The 23,069-nt window shown below is 40.1% G+C and overlaps 4 protein-coding genes and 1 long non-coding RNA gene across 11 annotated transcripts in view; 1 reads left to right on the forward strand and 4 right to left on the reverse strand.

The window, feature by feature from the left end:
• Nucleotides 1-781: 781 nt before the first annotated feature.
• On the reverse strand, nucleotides 782-2,960 carry LOC116325357 (speriolin-like protein). 2 transcript variants are annotated; one of them, XM_031746211.2, is made up of 4 exons: nucleotides 2,732-2,960; nucleotides 1,523-1,741; nucleotides 1,295-1,419; nucleotides 782-1,174 (listed from the first exon to the last, which is right to left on the reverse strand). In XM_031746211.2, the coding sequence occupies exons 1-4, from the start codon at nucleotides 2,889-2,891 to the stop codon at nucleotides 842-844; spliced, it is 837 nt and encodes a 278-aa protein (XP_031602071.1). In that variant the 5' UTR covers nucleotides 2,892-2,960; the 3' UTR covers nucleotides 782-841. The 2 variants fall into 2 exon arrangements, with proteins under 2 accessions (XP_031602071.1, XP_031602069.1); XM_031746209.2 differs by having other exon boundaries at nucleotides 1,295-1,425.
• Nucleotides 2,961-3,392: 432 nt separating this feature from the next.
• grinab (glutamate receptor, ionotropic, N-methyl D-aspartate-associated protein 1b (glutamate binding)) lies at nucleotides 3,393-7,296 on the reverse strand. The gene is made up of 7 exons (XM_031746208.2): nucleotides 7,114-7,296; nucleotides 6,192-6,545; nucleotides 6,019-6,119; nucleotides 5,605-5,805; nucleotides 5,235-5,363; nucleotides 4,995-5,138; nucleotides 3,393-3,845 (listed from the first exon to the last, which is right to left on the reverse strand). Exons 2-7 carry the CDS (start codon nucleotides 6,487-6,489, stop codon nucleotides 3,693-3,695), a joined length of 1,026 nt encoding a protein of 341 aa, XP_031602068.1. The 5' UTR covers nucleotides 6,490-6,545; nucleotides 7,114-7,296; the 3' UTR covers nucleotides 3,393-3,692.
• Nucleotides 7,297-8,706: 1,410 nt separating this feature from the next.
• rbm24b (RNA binding motif protein 24b) lies at nucleotides 8,707-13,872 on the reverse strand. The gene is made up of 4 exons (XM_031746299.2): nucleotides 13,410-13,872; nucleotides 13,172-13,295; nucleotides 12,917-12,971; nucleotides 8,707-10,301 (listed from the first exon to the last, which is right to left on the reverse strand). The coding sequence occupies exons 1-4, from the start codon at nucleotides 13,575-13,577 to the stop codon at nucleotides 9,941-9,943; spliced, it is 708 nt and encodes a 235-aa protein (XP_031602159.1). The 5' UTR covers nucleotides 13,578-13,872; the 3' UTR covers nucleotides 8,707-9,940.
• A 923-nt stretch (nucleotides 13,873-14,795) lies between these two features.
• On the forward strand, nucleotides 14,796-20,057 carry LOC120442601. Its single transcript, XR_005614809.1, has 3 exons — nucleotides 14,796-15,034; nucleotides 19,527-19,605; nucleotides 19,932-20,057. It is a non-coding gene; the product is annotated as an uncharacterized LOC120442601 (long non-coding RNA).
• kif13a (kinesin family member 13A) overlaps nucleotides 16,109-23,069 on the reverse strand; it is a 40,193-nt gene continuing 33,232 nt past the window's right edge. For 4 of the 6 annotated variants that reach the window (XM_039619358.1, XM_031746240.2, XM_039619357.1 and 1 more), the window contains 2 exons: nucleotides 19,951-21,169; nucleotides 16,109-17,713 (listed from right to left, as the gene is read on the reverse strand). In XM_039619358.1, coding sequence (XP_039475292.1) covers nucleotides 17,580-17,713; nucleotides 19,951-21,169 — 1,353 coding nt within the window. In that variant the 3' untranslated portion in view covers nucleotides 16,109-17,579. The remainder of the gene's footprint in view (nucleotides 17,714-19,950; nucleotides 21,170-23,069) is intronic. The other 2 variants (XM_039619356.1, XM_039619360.1) reach the window with 1 other exon arrangement.

Below are 23,069 nucleotides of genomic sequence, written 5' to 3' on the forward strand. Positions count from 1 at the left end.
TAGATATATTTTAGACCCACCACTTATCCTTTTTTCACCTAAACTTATCCAATTCCCTCTTATTTATTCACTTATTTATTTATTTATTAGGGACGCACTGCACAACATGGTAACAACAGCTCTTTGTAAATCACCTTTTAGGTGCGGGATTACTATTTTATGTCAAACTGTGTTGTCTTACGTGGTTTAACCGACAAGCAAACAAATAAATTCGTCTGACATTATCAGGCTGAGGAAGTAGCCAATGTGCAAAGAAAAACTTTGATAGATCCTCAGAAATCCTGAAGAGCTATTTCTCAGGACTATTTAAAAATGACAAGAACGTCACTGCAAGCAAAAATGAGGGGTGCCTTGAGACTTTAGAAAAGTACTGTATAATAACAGATTACTTCACATGTGAAACAAAGCGAGGAAACAGAACTCCAGATTGCATTAGACCCATATTTTCCATTTTGTAGTATCACCTCTTTAAAGTTAGGTCCACGAAAACTTCCTGATGCTGTATCTCATGATCCCCGATGTTGGGGTCCCCACTGCACAGAATATTGGCTGAAATCAAATTACTGTTAAGACATCTGTCATCAAGCTGTGCTTCTTATTTGTGTATGACAGTTTTAAAACTCCTGGATACTTCATCATTTTTATGGTTAAATAAAGCTGGCTGATTGGTGTTGTTGAAATGACTAAACACATGTGCAATTGTGAGTTTCATCTTTGGGTTTCTCTCTATCAAATGGCAGACATTTTTCATTAAGCACAAAATCATAGACACACATTATTTACTATGTCAAATCATTTATTCCAGCTTCAGGATGGTGCAAAGCCAAATTTGGATCTGGAGCTACCAAAAAAGAAGTGGCTTTCTGTCCATTTCTGCCATCATGCAGAGGCAAGTGAGCACAACCAGCAGGTCCTTGTGAAGCTTTCTAGGTGCAGTGGTCATTATCACCTTCTTCAGGAAGTCTGGATTATTGTAGTCCATTCCCTGTGTGCTGTGTTGACTTGACCTTTCCGTTAGGATCCCGTAGCTGTTGACAATGAACTCAGTAAAAGGAGGGTGAAGTGCTTCTTTATACCCAAGCTGGCTCAGCCTTTCCATAAGCTCTGCATGCCTCTGAGTGAGATGAAGCTGATAGCCTTGATCCACCTTCCCTGTCAGTGGATGCGTGCTAACCTGTAATGAGTAAATAAAAGGTGAATATGAGCACTGCCATATTAAACAGGAAACTCCTCAACAGACACATTTGTACTAATTAAATTGAGCTCCTCATTATATCATTGTGAGAATTCTTACCTCTATGATCTTGTTTGGTATATTGGCCATTATGAAACCGTAGAGCCTCGTGTGACCCTGGAAGATGTAGGAGAGAATTCTCCTATCCAGCTGATAGCAAATCTCTCCAAGAAGCCTGTCTGGGGCTGAAACTAGATAATCAAAATGAATTCTTTCTTTCTTTCTTTTTTAAAGTGTCAACAGTGCAATTACAGCTCAAAAATTTTCTGCATTTGAAGTAACAATCACCCTTGCTGTCAAGAGGAACATCAGTGTTGGGGCTCTGACGCTCTGCTGTCTCATCTGCGTCTGTGTGCAGAGAGCTTTGGATGAAAGACTTGAAGTCGATGGGAGACGAAGATCGATGTTCCCATTTGGGTTTGGTTTGTTGCAAGTCTTTTCTGAATTGTTTCTCATCAAAGGTGCTCTGCCACTGAGTTAATGGTTCTGTTCCTGAGGTGGAGCAAACTGATAAAAAACAACGTCCTTGTTATTTGTCATTAATAACAAGGAGAAAATCAGAGGTATGCGCACAGTGAAAGTTACAGGCTTCTGTCTAATAAACCAGTGATTATTGCAAAAGCCTTTCTTTGATTGTAGCTCCAGAGTGGAGGCGTGACCCCATCACACTTGTTTCAGTCCTTCTAAGCTGGTTGACCCCATGGCATAGACCTGATTTTAAAGTATGGATTAACCAAAGGATTATTGTGGTGTAGGTCCTCACTATACTTCTGATCCTTCAGTACCCTTTCAAGGCTGCCAAAGGGCACTGAGCTTCTGCATTTAGAGAGTGTGTGTCTGTAATGATATTCCTCCCAAAATGTCCCATTTTATAACCCAATTTGACTTAAATTACCCCTTTTATCTCTCTAGTACTTTATATTATCGTACTGTATTTGAACCCCTCTTTTTTAACCACAGATGCCTGAAAAGCATGTTGCTCTTAAGAACAACAAATACGCCTCTATAAATTAAATTAAATAAAAGTAATTGTCATTATGCTGTACATGCATTTACCAAGGATCTATTGTTGCCCTCGTTAGCCTTTGTACGCTCACATTGGCCTGTTTCAAAGAACAGGCCAATGCCATTCAAAAAATAAACTTGAAAGTTACTTTAATGTACACTGAAAATAATATTTATTAGTCATTAATACAGAGAGATTGAGGACAAAGTGATTGAAAACACAGCATTTCTTTCTTTAAAATAGCCTGGGTCCATTTATTCTACTACGAAGTGTTGTTTTTTAAAATGCTGGATCTACATATTAAGAACGATTAATAAAATTCTACCACAGAAAAAATATATTTATAAATGCTTACACTTTACTATACATCACATAGACATAACATTACTTGTTTAAAGAAGTAAAAAATATAGATTTCTAAGCAAAACCAGTCAGAAGTCAACACTGATGCCACCACAGATGCCACCTAGTGGCAAAGACAACCACAATACCTGTTAATTCCTCCAGAGTGTCTTTGTTGAAGCTCTGCATCCTAGCTCTGAGGTCTATGTTTTCTTTGACCAGACCCGATATCGACTTCAGCTGATCATTTTCCTGCCTGAGCTGGTCATTTTTTAACCGCAAGGCCACAACGGTTTGCTCCAGATCCATTGTCTGTTTCACAGCCACAAAATGCCCCCAAAACAAAACTGTATCAATTCAAATGACAACAGAACTCTGGCAACAGTTGACTTTGACAGGAGAGAGAGAGAGAGAGAGAGAGAGAGAGAGAGAGAGAGAGAGAGAGAGAGAGAATATCAAGATTTTAAAACTTTCCTCAATACATGAAAGAATGACCATTAAATCATCTCTTTTTAAAAGGTTTCATCAGTGGATGAATCTTGCCTGGCTGTCATGGAGTCGCATACATTTATATTTAAGTTTGGCTGCTGTTACGGTTTCATCTACTGCACATTTTAGCCCTTCTTATTTCTGCTGGTTTTTTAGGTTAAGCATTAAAGATTCACTTTTGATCCCGGCAAACAAAAATTTGACAAAACAATCCCAAAGTCCACATGCTAATGAGACTAGATATCAACAAAGCACTCTTCTGGCTAATTAAAACTCCTCCTGGTAAAAAACACCAAAACAAAAAGAAAAAAAACCTTGGGATCATTTTGACAAACCTTTGTCCTTTTTAATGGTTTTGTTTGGCATAGGATACAATTTTCTAAACCAAAATACAAGTTTTGTACATATACTGCAGAAAACTGTAGCAATCTCTAAGCTGGAGGCTATGTGGTCCTACTTACACTACATAGCGTCATACAAAAACTACATTTACTGGGTGAAGGCAAAAGCAATCTTCAACTATGTAATGAATACATACTGCAAAGCAAAGCAAAAATCAACATTATAAGAATTCGCTTCCGTTTTTGAACTGAAAACAGTTTTTATTGTCGCTCCCTTTGCTCAGCCTCCTCTGGCTCTGCCAATGATGGCGAGAATGTAGAGGAAGATGTTGATGATGTCTGTGTACAGGTTTAGAGCAGCAAAGACGTATTCCTCGGGACTCAGGGCCAGTTCCTTGTTGCCAAGAAGCATCTGAGTGTCCACGGCCAAGAACTGGAACACACAAATTTAATACAGTCAAAGATTTTCACCAATAAATAAAAAAAACATAAAAATCATAAATAAAGATCTGACTTCTATTCATGTGGTGCAACATTAGTTCCAGTTCCCATTATCCAAATTACAGTTAGCACTACTATCAAGCTACGGAGATAGGTTGGTTTCGTTTTGCTTGTCCAGATGAACATTCAAATAACCTTTAAAGCTTCAATAATGTGCCTCTGCGAAACCACCACTCTGTTATTCACTACATTCACTTTCACTTTATTCCCTTTCCGACCAGACTTAACATGCCATTTGTTTCAATGTACACTCACCAGTCACGTCACTGGGTATACCGGTTTAACTGCTTGTTAAAGCAAATATTTAATTAGCCAATAACAAGGCAGGAATATGTAGCTACAGCTAAAATGAGCACCAGAATGGGTGGAACCTTGGCAGATGGGCTACAGCAGCAGTAGACCACACCGGGTGCCACTCCTGCAGCTAAGGCTACAATTCACACAGGGTCACCAAAGTTGGACAACAGAAGACTGCAAATACGGTGCCTGGTCTGATGAGTCTCAATTTCTGCTGTGACGTTCAGATGCAAGGTCAGAATTTGGTGTAAATTATACAAAAGCATGGATCCATCTTGCCATGTAGAATTAGAGGAGTTCTAAATGCCAAAACGGGGTCTAGCCTGGTACAGCTAACAGTGTCTGGTGAGTGTAGTCCTTTAATTATTAAAAAGCTGTTCTGTGATGGTAATGTTTCTGAAAACAAACACTGCTGTCGCACCAAATGTTTACAACTTTAATGCTGCCTGGGGTGCTGTGGCAAGTCTGGGTTGAAGACAGGTGTTTCGTAAAGTCTTGTCTTGTTAATTTCTCTCTTCCTTATTTTCTGTGGCTGTCTGCTCCTTCTTATAACCACTGACCAGACTTCTGTGATAAGCATCTGTATGAAATCCGGCCACAGGGTACATCAATAAACCCTGAACTCTAAAGAAAAGACCCTAAACAAATGTCAGCTGAGCATTACTGTTGTTTTGATGTGTGACCAATTTAGATTAGGTTACAGCATCACAAAATAACGGCACCAAGACAAAATTTCGCACAAAATCCGACCTAGCAGTAGTGACGAGTTTGTTTAAGGACTTACACAGGTGAAGAGTAATGCTCCCAGTCCAGCATAGACAATATGCAGGATTTTGTCACGGATGAAGATGCAGAGCAAGCCAAAGATGATCAAGACAATTAAACAGACGAAGAGTACCCCGTAACAGGAAGTAAAGTCATACTTGGTCTGTTGGAGGAAGAAAAACCTATGATTATTTACATATTGAAGCATGATTAACGCACTCGACATGTAGACCAGAGGCAGAGATCTACAGGTACAAACCTGCAGAGAGAAGATGACCACCGTGAAGCACACAATTGCTGTGATGCCCACAGCCATGATCACCGAATCGGTTTTATGGAAGCTGGCGATCATTCCCACCATGTAGGACATACTTAGAGTCAAAATGGACTGTAAACAAGAAAAGCACAGTACATCAGTGGGCAGATAAATCACAGATGATTTTATAGTTACATAACTTTTTACCGTAAACCTCAAATACAAAATGTCGACACTTCAGGACAAAAGCTGCCTGACCACTTGACTTCTTATAAATTAACCAACTCATTTTTTGAAAGAAGGACTTACATAAGTGCAAGCAGGATTTCCTTCCCCAAAATCTACACAGTGATGAAAACACCCCCTGGCTTACCAGCGCAACAAGATTCCAAGGGTGTCTTCGACGAACATTTCCACAGCAGCTGATCACGCAAACGGACACAAAGAACACGATGTAAGACACCAAATACGTCCACATGTTCGCCACTACAAACACCTTGACCTGTTCCACAAAGGTGAAAACAGCCACGAATGCGAATGTCACCGTGAGCTGAGCGGTTAACACCAAGAATACCTGTAGGGAAAAGTGAACACAGATTTGTAAATAATAAACAAGGTGAATATCTTGTTTGTACTGAAGTACCTGTTTGACCCTACCAAGTAGGAAATAATAGTTTTAGTCATTTGTTTCAGCTTTGAGTAACATAACCCTGCTGATTATTTCAAAGATACTTGATGAAAATATTACAAATATACGTGGCTCAAAATAACTGAAGCATCTTCTTACCTTTCGTATAAACGCTCGTCGTATTGTCTTGTTATCCAATCCAAAATCAAACTCTTGATTCTCATGAAAAGCTGGTGGATCCTCATTATGGAAAACTCCTCCTGCAATGGCAATGACAAACTGAGAACAAAGTTAAAAGAAAAAAAATAAGTGGCAGTGTTTCAAACACCCACCTGCGACATTTTCATTAAAGCCATATGCTGGTGGAGGATATGAAGGATATGATGGGTTGGCGAATCCTGACTGTCCTTGGTTGGGGTTCACGGCCATTCCGAAATCTCCCGGGACACCGGGTGCAAACGCAGTCGGTGGAGGGAAGGGAAAGACACCAGCACCAGGTACGTGGCCCTCGAGCGTACTTGGACCCGGCACGTTCGTGCCAAAGGCAACGGGAAACGCCGGCTGCCCGGGGAGAGGTGGCTGAGATGCTCCCACCTCCACGGGAGTGTATTCAGTCTTCTCGGTAGTCATCTCCGCCTTAGATCAGGAGCAGATACCGTCCGGTGCGCAGGGATACGAGATAACCTCTGAAAAGCATAAAATACAAAGAGGAAGAACAAATATGCTACTTGACAGATAATGTTGGCAGCGAAGTATACACTACACACGCAGCGATACAGAAGTCACGTGGAAGCGGTTACTTCCGGTACCTATTGTTTTCCCACAAACACCAATATCTCAATTAAAACAAGCGTTTTGTAACCACTGTACATATTGTCAGTGCTTCTGCCGCTAGCACGAGTCCACATGTGGAGCTCACTTGACACCAGGATCGAAAAAACAGAATCGGCAACGTTTGAAACAGCCCGAGAATCGCGAGGTTTACGGGAAAAAAGAAATAGGCCACAAATCTCACGTTCTTCCACGAAACGACCTTTTAGCTCACGTATTCTGCACATCGCAGGCCCTTTGAATTAAAATAATACATGGGAATACATGCCATATTTCTGACAAAGAACGAATTAGCATGTGAGTTTTTTCTGTTAAATTGATTAACATAATAGACATGTTTTTCTAAAAAAAAAAAAAAAAAGGCAAGCGAAAGGAAGCAGAGATCAACAGTTATGATAGCTAAAGTCTCTAAATGCTACTCACAGTGCTGGGAAGAAATGTTTCAGTTCCAAATGGCTTCCCTTTGAATCATTTGTGGGTGTCGATTTGCAGGTTTTTTTGAATTTTAAGGCACTGTGATTGCTAAAGAACGACTTCCTCCAAACGCGCACGACAGACGGAATGTGTGCGCTGCGTTCACGAAACATGGGAGAAATGGGACAGGTGATACCGATGTTGTCACCGTTTCCCGCAAGGATTTGCGAGCTTTTTCTTTCCGTAAAGAAAGAAAGCTTTCTGATAGGATGTGGCTATAATTTTTTTTTTTAATACGTCACATAAACACCAAAACTCGATATCAACTAAGCCATGTTTAAATTTATTTTAAATGAGTTACTTTGACCCACGTCAGGTCATGTTCGCTTAACTTTCACGTGATTAACCAGCATTTTTGTGAGAGAAGATTTCGCCTCCTTTCTCATTCGTATTCAACGTGTAGTGTGTGCGTAAATGCTTTAGCAAATCTTAAAATTAAAAACAAATCAAAGAACCTCCTTAAATAACTTAGATATGGCTTGAATGCATCAGGCCTGGCAGTGCCACTGGCATTCATTCAGCTCCGCCCAACGTGTGAGTGAAATTGAAAGTAATGTGCTCAAAGGTCGATGTGAGGCAGGCGTTCGTGGGAAAACATAACCACAGAGCTCAAGGTGTCACGACTAAATGGTGTGCAACACTCACATTAACCAGCAGGTGTCAGGAGGCAGCAGCTTTGGTAAGAAAAACCGTTATTGCTACACAATAACGTATTTCTAAACAACTGTATAGGAACACTCCAAGACAGTTTAGTAAAGTCAAACAGGTTATATGAGTGTGTTTCACATTGTTGTAAAGCATCACAAACATGAAGCTGGGCAAAAGTCTTGAGCCACCCCTCATTTCTTTATATTTTGTTCTAAAAAATCGGGTATTCTTGTCATTTTTAAAAAGTGGTCTTGAGCAGCAACTCCCAGGGATTTATGGACTTATTTCGAAGTTTTCCTTTGAAAATTTGTTGCTTTTTCACTCATTTTCAGTGCAGTGTACACGGGGGTAACACGTTTGACATAAAATTGTATTTTTGCCCCAACAAGGTTATTCTCAAAGAGCAGTGTGTCCTTAAAAATCTGACGAAAGTGGACAAGGAGAAGACAAAGGAAGAAGTGACAAGCCTAAAAACTATCTTTAGCAGATGAACAGCATCTGAAGGTCATTTCCTTAAGAAATAGGGGGGAATAAATTCCAGCAAAGACCTGACACAGAACCTGGCCTATAAGCAGTTCCATCTGCTGTTCACTGAAGCCTCATCAGAAATGGTCTCAGAGGAAGGTGGCTGTCAAGACGCCATTCTTAAGGATTGTCAGCCCTGAACATGAGTGAGGACACATTTTATGGAGTGATGAATCCAAATGTGAAGTTTTTGGGTTCAAATCATCATCGGTATGAATGGATGAGGTCAGGAGAGAGATATAACAGTGAGCGTTTACAGCTATCCCTAACAGAACAAAAGGCAGCCAACATCCAAAGAACAGCTTTAAACGTCCTTTTAGAAACCTGGAGAATCTTCTTTCATACTGCCAAACAATTAAACAGAAACAGTTGAAGGTAAATTTTGATTTATTTCCCCAAATAAAATCTGTATAGTTGAGTCATGCATTACAAGGTCAATGGCTGTTGCTCTTGCATCAGAAAACCTTTAATGTCAAAAGACATAAAATGTGATCAATTTTAAAAACAGCCTGTCAAGTTATCAAATTAGTCAAGTATCAAAAGTGACATTAAAGAGCTATTAATCTATTAGACAACATAAAAACAACAGAACAGTATAGAAAAAAAGAAACACTTTAAAGTTACTGCTACCTTTCCACTCATCATTTGTTCTTTATACAGACGACAGAGCTTTGCAAAGCCGAGCGTTCACATCCATCATATGCTCTTGATCATGAGAAATGCAGCAGCACACATGGACATGTTCCACAGTAGACTTTTATACTAACATATGAAAACAAAGGGTTTATTGCTGTAAGGCTCCATAATAAATACATAAATAGCATAATTTAAACACACGATGAAACATTTTATCAAAATGAAAGATTCACATTCAACAGTGTTTCTTCCCTTTAGCTGAAGATACTCGAGTAATTAAAAGGGAAGATGCGCGAGTGCTTTTACCAGTTTCAGCTGTCACCAGAGCATTTTGTCTTATGTACCGCAGAAAAAAATACTTTTTAAAAGGGATTTCTTTTCCCAAGGGTCTCTAATCTACCTCACTCCAAACAATAATATATATGTATATATATATAAAAAAGTCTTAATAAACACTGACGTTTCCATCAGTGCTTGGATAGCTTTGTGAAACAAAAAGAAAAAAAATGGTCCGAAACTATTTCAATACTGAGAACTGCATGATGGTGTAACATACTGTCGCCAGGTGTTATCGCTGATTTTTAAATTAGCGTGGAAGAAATCTGATCATAAGACATGAATGCACTTTGGACTTACCACTGCAACATATATACAAAACTCAGCAACAGTTGTCTTGATGTCCAGTGAGTCAACTTCAGTTAACCTGACAAATTTCTTACTGCTGAATAAATATTAAATATTCATTTATATCCAATACTGATCTCACTTGAATAAAATATACATTCCTCACTTGTCTCAACATTGTCTTCTCGCTCTTTGCTAGAGGTTCTGCTAAGTTAAAACCTGGAAGTGACAACCTTTTTTTTTTTTTGTCAGCCTCAATCTGTCTGCATCTCCTAACTTCACCTTCTTCATGGGAAGAGCTCACCTCCCCTTCTTTCCTCTCTGTAAGGTAGTCTTAAAAGTTTTACTGCATGCGATCTGTCTGGAGCTGCTGAGGCTGGTACTGACTGAAGGCCGCAGCAGCAGCAGCTGCTCCTGGGGTGGCAGCGGTGGCGAGCGGCTGCTGGACAGTGTACCCATACCCCGCTGTAGTCATGTAGCTCGTCGGTGCTGGTGAAGCTGCGTACGGATACTGCTCATAGGCAGCAGCTGCAGCAGCAGCAGTCGCAGCAGCTGCGGAGTACTGGGCATAAGCTGCTCCAGTATAGTCAAGGTATGGGGAAGTGGCAGCAGCAGCTGTTGCTGTAGCCGCAGACGGTTGTACATGAGGGATCACCACGCTGGGTTGGACAAAGGCTTGAGGGAAGACATAATGAGCTGGGATCCTGTAGGACACAAAGATGCACAGGGTCAGAACAGAGCCACAGTCAGTCATCTTTCCAACGCTGGAAAACTGAAAAGCAGGTGCCAAATATGTCAGTCCAGTCCTCAGAACACAGCAAATCCATTCATTAACGGAAAAAATAAAAACCCTACCTAGAAATGAAACGTTAAAAAGCAGCAAAAACCACAAAGAAACACAAGCGTAGCTTTAAATTTCAAAAAGCACCCGAATCTGAAACACAGTGAGGCATTAAAAGAAGACACAGCCAAGCTCTGCACCCCAACGCTTCACTGAAAACCATATTTGACAAAATGCGAGCTTATCGCAAAAACACAACATATCAGTTCAAGAAATGGACATGGTTCTGTCCACATACTGCAACACCAACACCACACATACAAGCATGCCCACACATGTTAATAGGTCCTTCAACGCAAACAAAAAAAGAGAAAAATGACTGTTTTGCACGTAGCTGTTAAAGTAACCATACAGCATCTTATCAAAAGTAGGTGCTTAGCTGTATTATGTTGTGCAGATGGCTGTTTGAAAAAGAAATAAACAAGACTGTGTAATAAAGGGATATCTCCATTTGATGACGATGGAAACATACAACCTTTGTATCTGGGTAAACTTGCCTCCACTTTAAACCTCTGACAGAGTCACGCTAAGTAAATACACTGAAGAGCAGGTGTAAAGTATATTTATCCACTGACACGTGCACCTCTTCTACCCTTCCAGACATACCACCACCACCCCGCACAAATACACACGCACGGCCAACTTGAGTGACAAGGGAGGCTGGCTGCATGCTATTTTTGCTCCTCTTGTCATTGCAAAAGGACAAGCTGATCTTCTCCTTCAGTGACACATGGCAGAGCTCTCCTCAACAACTGCCTACACCACACTACGGTCAGACTGAAGGTGTCCCCACTGATAAGTAAAAACGGGAGGGGAAACACAAGCTGACTGTTTTGTCCTATAGCGGCACATCGATTCCAGAAAACTCCCAATGCTTGTTTTTGAGCGTGACCCGTTTGATTACTTTAACAGCTTTCAAATTGACAAGACAGAAGCCATCATGCTGGTATCCTCGCTTTGTGACGTGACTTGGTTTTAGTACCAAGTGTTTAAATGCTGTAAAGGTCACAGCTGACTTTAAGCGTGACTACTGAAAGGAGGGCATGGAGGTTTTGTCGTCCTGCAAGTGGAGAGCTAAATAAAGGTGCATTGTAAATCACCAGGGCACATGGGTAATCCCCAGCACATAACCAAAACGCCTCATGGGCGCATGGCTCGTCCCACCTGTCGTCCGCAGCCGAGCGGCTCCGTCTCTGCCATACATTATTAACAGCGCTGCTGAGTGACTCCCTTTTTTCCATCTGAATTTGAGAGGCCATGCGGATCACTGTAGCCAACAGCTGCTGCCTAAGAGACGAGCTAAGAGCTCTTGTCTTCACCCTGTATTGCAGGGACTATTTGAGCACACCTAAATTCATGTGTCATAGCTAAAATAATGAATTCATAATGATAAAATTTCAACAGAGTGATCCACCTTTTTGTTAAAAATAAGTTACTTCACCAAAGCACAGCCTTTCTGCAAAGAGGGAGGCAATCGAACACACCCATACACACTTCTGGAGTGATGGCAACAAAAAAAAAAAAAAAAAAAAAAACACTGAATATTTGTGACTGATCAGAAAGAAAATCTCAGTATATGTACCTGTAGATGTAAGCTACAAATGAAAGCAGTAGGTTAATTGAAAAAACAATTAAAAAAAAACAAAACACAGCATCATGGGTAAGGAAACAGAAAATGAACTCCAACATGCAAGCCAGTGTTTGTTTTGTTGCCGGGGATTGAATTTGAAATTAACACACTGAGTGATCGTCAACCCCAACCCCTTTTGACAACAAAACACAGTGAACTTCATGTTAACCAGAAACCAGGAATAAATAAATAAAAACACTGGCTAAAGCACAATCATTAAAACAGGAAAAAGAATCAACACCCCATCGCAGAGTTATAACTCCCTATGATGACTGGAAAAATCTGTATACAAAAAAAACCCCTCTGAATGCCCCACATCCCCCACTGCAAGTAGAAGTAAGCACACAGTTAAGCTGAACGCCACATCATACTGAAAACAAGGCACACACCAATCTATGTACTATGGAAAACTGAAAAAAAAAATCATCAAAGAAAACAACAACAGCAGAAGATTTCCATGCATCTAGTCACCATTTCTGTTCGTTTGTGTATGTCAGAGTATACAGGTAACACTTTAGTGCTCTGCCCAATGCAGACTCAGCTATTCCTCAAATCATCATGTCACTTCATCAGCTATTTTAACCGTTACCGACCCTGTCAGATCAGAGAGAGATAGACAACATGAAGACAAGTCCTGCAGTGGCTGGGGACAAACGCTCACTTCCTTCACAATCAACCTCAAGCAGAGGGGCACACATGTACACTCACATGTCATCAGTCAGGGTGAAAGAAGATGGAAGCAATAATAAATACACATTTAAAACAACTATATTGAAAAAAAATATAGTCAAGGGCATTTCTAATAGAGACAGATTTTTGTGACAGAAACAAAATGTAGCTTCACATACCCGTAAGGTCTCTGGATGAATGCTGGATGAATCTGAGGCACACCAAATGCAAAGCCTGGAGTTGAGACAGACCATTGTGAAGCACTTGTTTAAAATCTTTAAAAAAAAAATAATAAAAAAAAAAACACGAAGAAAAATACCTACAAGTTTTCTTAGATTTGTTTCCATAAACTTTAATTAGCTTAATTTAGTTTAGTTCTTTTTATATTCGATTGTAAAAGGAAATAAAAACAAAACTGAGGTCCAGTCCCTCACCTGGCTGAATGACCCTGGGTTTGGCCCCAAGATACGCCAGGTTCACATTGGCTTTCCTTCCATCTATTATGGGGTTGGGGTCCTTGCAGGCTCGGTCGGCAGAGGCCCGGTCTGCCATGGTCACCTAAATTAGGACAAGGCGTTTTCCATGAGATGATACTCCTGCACACGAAACAGCGCAGTCTACTTTACTCGTTCAGCTGACCGGATCGTTATATAATTACAGGTTTTTACTTACGAATCCATAACCTCTGGATTTGCCCGTCTGCCGGTCAGTGATAACGACGGCCTCTTCGATGTCGCCAAACACCTCGAAGTATTTTCTCAGACTTGAGTCGGTTGTGTGATAAGGAAGACCTCCCACAAAGATCTTGGTGAAGGTGGTGTCTTTCTGTGCCGCGTGCATTATGTGGAAGCTGTGTTTCAAAATGATTTCCGGGGAGTTTTAAAAGTTAGATAAAGGAAAGAGGAGCGTTCAGTGTGCGGACAGGAGGCCCCCCGAAAGTGTGACTGTGCGTCTGAACGAGGAGGAAGACACCTGTTTGTTGTGTGTGTGTTTCCCAGTTGTCAGTGTGTGTGACACGGATCCTTAACTCCACCCAGATCCAGACCACCACACCGTCCCTACTGTCGCACAACTGCTGAAACTGTCACAAGGGCACGCAGCGTAGAGCTGAATAAAGTTACTCAGTTACTTCGGCCATGTATGTTCATATATAAGTTAGGGTTAACTGGGAAATAATGGCATGTTGGGAATGAGAGTTCACACCGGAAACTCGTGCAGTCCGTGGGTGCACAGCACTTGCTGGGGTGTAATTTAATAAGTTCATAATGAAAGTCCAAAAAACAAGCTGAAAATCTCGCTCAAATAATTCATTCTTTACTATCGTCTTAGTTTACTGTAGTATAAGCTGTTTTTTTGTTTGTTTTAATTTACCTATAGCATATCCTCATATTGGAAATAAACAGAATTAATCATCACTATCCGGTTATAATAAACATTTTAAAAAATAGTTTGTTTTTTGTTTGTTTGGGGAACAATTTGGGGAACTTACTTTACAGTTATGGTTAGAAGTTTACATTACCATGAGCATGACCTGCCATTGTAATTTGATGCTTTTAATGTGGAGTTATTGCACAGCATACATCTTTAATGACTTTAAGAAAAATTAAATAAAATAAATTCAAACCAGTTTAAAGAAGTCAAATATGTATGCCGTAAAAATCATTCCCCCCTGGAAAAAGAACAGTTTAAACAAATCCTTAAAAGCCTAAAATGACCATGACACTGAAGCCTGTGATGAGTGTATGTAAACAGCTGACCATAACTGTAGGTTAAAAGCACCTCAAACATGACACCACTGGTTACAGACAGCTTACATTTCAGACTGTTTGAAGCAATGAATTGGTTGGAAATATTTAAAACTATTAAAGGGCTTCATCATTTTAAGGGGGCAATGTGCCTATTATTCCTGTTTACAAGAATTCTACTCTGTTAGGATGTTTATATTGTGCCTGGCGATATTTCACACATGCTGCCCATCTTAAAGTAAAATGTGTTCTATTATAACATCATTTGAAAAATTTTTGAAACATGAGATTATTGTAAATTCATTACCCATATGCTATCTTCTCCTGTACACCTTAGACACAGAATTCTTATTTAGATCTCAAAACAGTGCAGTCACATGAAAAAGAAAGTTTTCAAACAAAGTACACCCTCACTGCTTCCATAGTAATTAAGAGGGTAATTGATTAACCTGATTAACAGATCATTCACAGGTGTGTGTGAGCAATCAGATGCGTGTTGACACAATGCCACGGTCTTCCCAAGAGTGAACGCCCCAGCAAATTCACCCCAAGGTCAGAACATGCAATACTCTGGAAAAGACTCTACAGGTTTCAGTTAGGATGTTAAATGTTAAAATTCATGGTAGTACAATTAGAAATTAGGAAGAATTTGGAAGGGTTGCCAGGAGAAAGCATCTTCTCTCCCAAAAAAGAACATGGCAGCACAGCTTATGTTTGCAAAGTTGAATCTAAAGATAAAGCAAGACTTCTGGACGCCAGTGTGTTCTTTTGAATAATGCCGTGTTTGGTGAAAATCAGTCACAGACTATCGGCGCAAACACATCATTCCCACCGTGAACAAGGGTGGTGGAGGAACGGTTATTAGGGTTTGTTTACAGCCACAGGACTTGGGCATCTTCCAGTCACTGAGTTGACTCTACATTACTTTGGTAATGTAGAGTCAAATGTGAGGCCCATCTATCTGACAGCTGCTGCCTGGCTGAAATTGGGTCATGTAGCAGGACCGTGATCCCAAGCACAGCAGCAAATCTACAGGAGAGTGGCTGAAAAATGAAAGAATCAAGGTGTTGCTACTGCTCAGTCACAGTCCAGACATCAACGCGATCGAAATGCTGCGGCAGGAGCTTGAGGAAGCTGTGCATAAATGATTGCGACACAGCAAAGCAGAGTGGAGCATAATTCCTCCACATCAATGAGAACAGAACTCCCACATGTTACTGCTGCTAAAGGTGGTTCTAAGAGCTACTGAATCATAGGGTGCACTTAGTTTTTCACCGACCTGCATGGAGTCCTGTGAAAACTTTCTTTTCGCAAGGATTTAAATTGCTGTATACTGTTGCTGTTTCCTATTCCAAATATTAAAACTGCACTACATCCCAGCATAGGATGGAACTAAAAACACAAACTGCTGGCTAATCCTACATTATCATCAGACCTTTTTTTAATTGAAAAAAGTTAATATTAGACTACATTTTAATATATGTCCAGGAAACAGGTTTGTCAGCCTGAAGGTATTGCCACATTTCCTGCATCTGAATCCTGAATTTCAAATTTACTTGCATATACTAGGTAGGTAAATACCCTAGGTTAGCATGCATGAGCAGAATGAAGACTCAACACATACACTGATTGTAAATGTTCTATTCTAGAACATTTTGTACCAATTAAAACAATTCAAGATACATTATAAATACAATTCTGTACATTATAATAGTGTAAATACTATGTTCAAATACATTTCTATTTACAACTCCTTTTTAGGGAGAGCAGCTTTGTTCTCTTCTTTAAAGTAAGGTTCTTGGGTTTCTTTCTTTTACTTGCAATTACAGCTTGAATATTTACCTATTTCTAGTCAGTTCCACAGTTCACCACTTTGATAAAATACACGTTTGTAGGAAACTCTTCTTCATACCTATGCTAATTTTCTCTAACCCGATGCTGTCCATCGCCCATTCATTCAATCCTCCATGTGAAAAACTGTTATTGAGTACCTTTTAACGTGTAGCATCACTCATCAGTCTGTTAGCATGTAAAATGGAGATGGACATCAGCTAAAAAGGCATTCAATCAGTCAGTCAGCAAGGCAGGATGGCATTTTGAATACTTGTGGGCTTCAAAATATACATACAGGTTCTGATCCATACAGCTATGGTTATAACTACTGAGTATTTTGGGACTTATGTGCCTCTTTTTATAAAAACAGGGCAATAAGGCATCAGTATATCCAGCCTCAGACAAAACCTAGCTGCTTTGTACAGCTTTGTACATCTAGTGTTGACACACAGTTCATCGGTTGCAAATATTTCATCAGTCCAACGTGGAAGACAGTCGACAAACTCTCCAAGAATCCTTTCCAGTGCAAGCATTCGAACACCAACAGTTTCGTGCTGGATGGATGGGGATTATTTCCTCCACAGTGTTACAGTACGTCAACAGCAACATTTCTAACTGCAACTCGGGTTTGCAGATTCGTCTTATGCTCAGGGTATGTGGCATTACTCCTAGAGATATGGCACTAAGCTTTAATTGGACACATCGATTTGTAGTAAATACGTCCACATACGCACATTAGAAAAATAACATGTAACTCATAACAGCAGATATGGAACCGAAGTTCTTTGGTTAGCCCTGATATTTCATATTGATGTAAATATCAATGTTTATTAACAGTAGTACATTCTTAATCTTCATATCCCAGATTACTCCATTATGAGCCTAGGGGAGCTGGGGGGGAGGGGTGGCTGGAGTGCATTGTCTTACAAAAATATGGTATATAGTGTTCAGAACCAATGTAACAAAAAGTAAGTGGGTAATATTGTATAAAGACTCCCAGATTAAAGTGAAGTTTTCTATAAAAATATCACCATATAGAAAACTAAGATATGTGCATAGTGATTTTTTTTGTTGTTGACAGTGAACAATAATTAGGATATACCTTCATTAAATGCACAGGTAAGATATGCTTTCAGACAGCACAGACTCCTTCAGCTCAGAGACTTGAGTGGTCAAAAAGATAATACGAAGGGAAGCCGAACGGGATCTGAGGACCACCCTCAGATCCCTGCAACTCCCCAGAAAACATGTCCTTCTTTGGGTCCTATCTGATCAGAGTCTGTGGTTCTGCGTCCATGGAGGGTGGTCCTCTGGTGAGACGAGATGGCTTCACAAACACGCCGTGGCCTGGGGGGCAGCGGAAGTACACCCTGCCCTGGACTGTCCCATTGTGCTTACCTATAGGAGGATTAGGCATAACTTATTAGAGGACTCATTTCTAATCACTTTTAATGTCACGTTTAGACTCCTCTTACAAATATATTTTACAAAACAAGTAAAATGTAAATAAAATCAGAATGAAAAAAGACTTTTTAAGCCTTGGAAAAAAAATCATTTTAAACTTGATGCCAACAAAACATTTCCAGAAAGCTGTCTTTCAGGAAAAAAAAAATATGTGGATAAGGATCCGAAAGAAGAAGAAGATGAACAAGAATCTGCACATGCAACTGCATGAAAAAAAGTGCAAAGCATTTGACACATTGTGAAATGAAGGCTGGACTGTTGAGCAGCTGAAATCTTATATCAAGTATGGACGGAAAAACATTTTGATGTCATGACTTTTTAAAAATGTGTTTCTGAGCTTTGTACTAAATGCTTTGTTCCACACGTCTGTCAGCTCCAGCTGGCGCTGTCCCCGCGTCCAGCAGGTTTGGATCACAATTGTTCAACAGTTTAATGTAATGGCCTATTTTCACTACAGAGATCTTTTGGCACGTTCTGCTCTGCTGTGCTTGGAAATCTATCTTGGTCTAGTGGATCACTGACAGGACTCCTACTCTTTCTATCTGAAGCTCTTCTGCACCATTAAAGGATAACCCGTTTTTATTCTACCAGACCTGGGACCCATTTCTTCATTACCTAATCACCTCTGCATTTTCAGGGATGCTATATGAGCCAACAGTATGTATTGTGTTGCCTTTACTGGAATGTGATGTTTGTTTAGCTTCCTCTTTATTTTTTCCTTTCTATCTCAGTCAGGTTTAGTTCCCTGTAATTTGTACACAGTTTGTATTACTATGGTATTTTTTTCTTAGTTTTGCATGCTTTGCAAAAAAACCCCAAAAAACAAAACACACACACACACAAAACTTTGGCTTTTTTTTTACTGGCATCAAAAGCAAAATGTGCATTTTTTATAGAATTTATAGAATTTTATAGAATATAGAATGTATTTCTGCTTTTTTCTTTTAAATATAGGGATTTATTCATTTCTGTGTTCTGTTTCACTAACATTCACGCTGTGTTTCAGCTTTATTAGTAACAGGGTAGCACACAGAAAACCCCCACATGTCATTTGATATGTACAGTATATTAAGTGGAAACTGCCCCAGGGTCACAGGTTTATTGCTGTTTGTTACAGTCTGACTCATTTTCTAGGCTATGAGTCAGTCTGTGATGACTACAACACATCAAAACTAGGACAACTTTTTTCCCCCTGTTTTTTTCCTCTTGTATACCACTTGGGGGCAGCAGAAACCCCCTCAAAAATATAAGATCCCTTATCAGATTGATATGGAAAACTACGAAAGCTTGTTTCTGCTACTTAAAAAGAAATATTTTTTGCCATCCTCAAGTCAAAATTTTCAGGTTATTATCTCAAAATTTTGATGTACCTAACTAATGTACTAACTCGTTAGCTGGGTACTCATTGGTTTTGACTTAGCTCAGCCAATCAATACATTTTTAAGTACAATGTATAAACTGGATGCGCAGACAGTTTCCTGTTTTGTACAGCCAGAAAACCCAAATCATCATTAGCATTCATGTGAAGTTTGTGTTCACCTGAAAAATGTAATTTCAATATTTAACCTTCACTCTGTTTTTAGTCTCCAATACAGACCAAAGAGAAATACCAGTTGCTAAATGCTCCACTATGTTGATCCATTAGCCTTTAACAGAGCCTGTGAGATCTTTCCTGTTTGGCACTGAGTGCACAGGACTTAAGTGTTTCTTTTTTTTTTTGCTTTTGTTTTTTTGTTTTGTTTCCTAGAAACAACAGCCTGCTGACACGAATGGACCAGTCAGAGTGGATTAACAATCCCACCACTAAAAGCAAATCTCGCTCTCCTGTAAGTCGCTCTTCTAATCTTTAACATGCATGTTCTATATTAGAGCTTCCTATAATAGACAGTCAACAGGGGGTTACAGCGATTTTGTTTCACCACATAGCCCCACATGTGGGTTAGCCGTGACTGACACCAGTAATTAAGGGATTAATAAATACTATATTTATATTGCTGTTAATAACTGCATAGCCTTAAAGGCAGCCTATATAAATTAATCATTACGTTTTTGACTAAGGAATACAGGGCATGAGATATATGGAGCATTCTGACTGTTTAAACGAATCATTCTTTCCTGTAATAATTAAGTTTTCTTGGGGGTCTACAAACAGAAGTTTTAAATGGACTCACCCACTGCCATGTCCAGCTTCACACCAATCCAGATCCCCTTGGCAAACTCCACCCCTCCCACATAGTGGACCGTTCCTCTCCTCTTCCCCACCCACACCTGTTCACCAGGTGCCATCCAGTCAGGAAGCTGAGCCACAGGAGTGCTCTCATCCCCACTGGAGTCTCCAGAGGGCTCGGCGCTGCTGGGATTTGGACTGGGACAGGGACTTCCATGGGGCAGATCCCCTTGGGCTGGCTCCTGAATGGGAGGTTCTCCTCCTGCTCGCAGAGTTGGAGCTGAAGATGTGGCTGTAGGTAACGGTGTGAGTGGAGATGGTGATTGTGGAGGTGGGACCGATGCAGCAGGATTTATTTGGGCCGGACATGGAGCTGAGGTGGAGACTGGGGCTCTGACTGAAGTGCAAAACACTGTTGTGTTAGGGCGGGACACAGCTACACTAACGGCGTTTTCATAATTAGGAAATTTGCATATTGTCTTTTCGGGAAGAGACGTCTTAAGAATACCAGAGACATCAGAGGTGAGCTGATTGTCAGTGTCACGTGTTTCTACATTGTCTGTTTTCTTCTGCTTGTTTGTACAAACCTCCAACCCCTCCTCCTCCCATCCCTCTGTAAAATGTTCCAAATCAGCTACGCCAACGCTGTCATCAGCCCCTTTAAAGTCAGTAAACTCCTGGCTGGTACTGAGTACACAGTTGTTTGGCGAAGGGAATGACTGTGGCTTATCAGTGCAATTAGGAATACTGATAGGTGAGGAGGCTGAATGGATGAGCAGGTCCTGAACCCCATCTGCCGAAAGAGGTCGTGGCTGAGCGTCACTCCCTGCAGAAACACTTTTGGTTCGGGTGCCGCCTCTTCCAACAGGGCAGCCAAGAGGGTCATGGGAATCTCTGGAGGTGCAGCTGATATGGTCAGAGCTCTCACTGGCACTGAAAGGCATGTCAGACAGCGTGGCATTGGAGGCACTGTGTGAAAAGTAACCACTAGTGCAACTGCTGGTCGTGGGGCTTCGCGGCACCTCTCTCTCGCTGCTCCCACCTCCACACCGGCTCCCCTTCAAGTCAGAGCGAAACCCCTCCTGGCTCTCCAGAGTGGCGTTGTAGATCTCAAAGTTTGCAAAGTCCTCTGGGATGTAAGGCTGGAAGGTGCTTTGGTCCTGAGAGCCACGATTTAGACTTAGAGCCATGCGCACATCCGTCTCCTCGTCTTCAGAGTCCTGCTGATCAAAAGAAGAGCAGCGGGACAAAAGACACACCAGGTCGGATGTTAGTTACAGCATGTGTAGCCTATGTAAAGCCTATTTACAGAAAGAGACTGGAGACAATGAAAATGGTTGAATGTAATGATGGAACAGAGCATAATGTATGAATATTGTGACACTTTGATCTTTGATAACTTTACTGGTGTTTGCTGCTTTAATATTGCATTGACGTACTGCATGCCCTTAAACGTGACCCATCAAGTTAAACACTATCATACCCTATTAAACCACTCATTCTACATTTAGGTCCACGATTTTTTGGGCAAAGACATCATTTGTGTATTTTTGCCTCTGTAGACTGCCACTTTAAATGAAACAATCAATATATGCTTTAATTCAAGAGGTTTAACAAAACTTCGGAATTACAGTTATTTGTATATACAGTCCCCCAAATTTTAAAATTATAAGAATTAAGCGGACAAACCAACCTAATTTTAAATACAAGGATTCTTTTTAATACTTTTGCAGTTATTGAGGTTTGAAACCCATGGACATCACGAAATGCTGTCACTAAAACTTTCTCCCTTGAAATGCGCTGCTAGAACTTTACTGCAGCCACCTCAGCTGCTGCTTGTTTGTGGGCCTCTCTGCCTTCTTTTTTGTATTTATTAATTGTAAAGCATGCTTTGGTTGGTTGAGATCAGGTGACTGATTTCATCATTAAAGAAACTCTTTCTTATGATCCAGAAAGTTGATTCTGTTCATCTCGACATTTCTTATGCGGAAGAAATGTTTCGGCACTCATCCAAGCTAGACTGGGATTGGATGACTGAGGATGCATCTTATACTTTCACCCTCCCATCATTCTGGTACAAGTTCATTTTAGTTTCTTCGGACCAGAGGATTTTTTCAGATCGGCTCTTTTAGATGTTAGATGTGACGAAGTCTGATCTGGCCTTCGGGTTCTTTAGTGTAACCAGTGGTTTGCACTGTTTTGCAAACCCTTTGTATATACATTTATGAAGGTGTCTCCTGATTACAGACGTTGACAACAATAATCCTGTGTTCTTGCACTTTAGCTGTCTTCTGTGGTCTCTCAGGTATTCAGATCCTGCTGAGACCTTTTTAACAATGTTAATCGTTTGGCCACTCCTAAAGTTTTTCTCTGATAAGTTTATTTACTTTTTAAGCCTAATGATGACCTCCCTGAATTACACTGACGTCTCTTTGGGGATGATGACAATAAAAAGCTATAAAATCCAGTTTCAACAACTGATATTATGTCTGCTCAGTTTGTGTTGAAATCATACAATAACCCTCCCTTTACCATGAAACTGCTTTTCAGTCAATTAACAAACTAATTTTGAGAAAATAGATGTATATGAAAATGGCTGTAATTCCTAAATGGTTAATTAAAATTGACTTTTAATTTAAATTAAAGCTGAAAGCCTGCATTTCAGTTTCATCTTGATTGTTTGATTTTAAATCCGCTTTCCTGGTTTACGGAGGAAAAACCGAAAAAAAATGTATAGTATAACAGTATAGGTTAGCATTTCACTGAATATTTGAACGAGGCTGTTTAGAAATTATATTATAATATATCATAATATTTGCTCCAAGAACATATATTTGTGCCAACCCATAAAACCCATGAAGCTCTGCTTTTTCAGCTACCTAAATGTGGTCATAATCTATATTATCTTACAGAGGTTAAATGCGATTTTGATGGTAATCTGGGGCTCATAGTAGCATTTAATCTGCTACCATGCTATTAATCTTAATATTTAATATGCATGTATTAGATGTGTTGCATGTATTGCATTAAAATCAAAAGTATTACCCCATTAATATCACAGTATTACATATTTTAACCAAAGTTTTGAACTGATATAAACACTTTTTTTCTACCAGGTTAGTA

The sequence above is a fragment of the Oreochromis aureus genome, linkage group 11 (genome assembly GCF_013358895.1).
Source record: "Oreochromis aureus strain Israel breed Guangdong linkage group 11, ZZ_aureus, whole genome shotgun sequence".
NCBI lineage: Eukaryota > Metazoa > Chordata > Actinopteri > Cichliformes > Cichlidae > Oreochromis > Oreochromis aureus.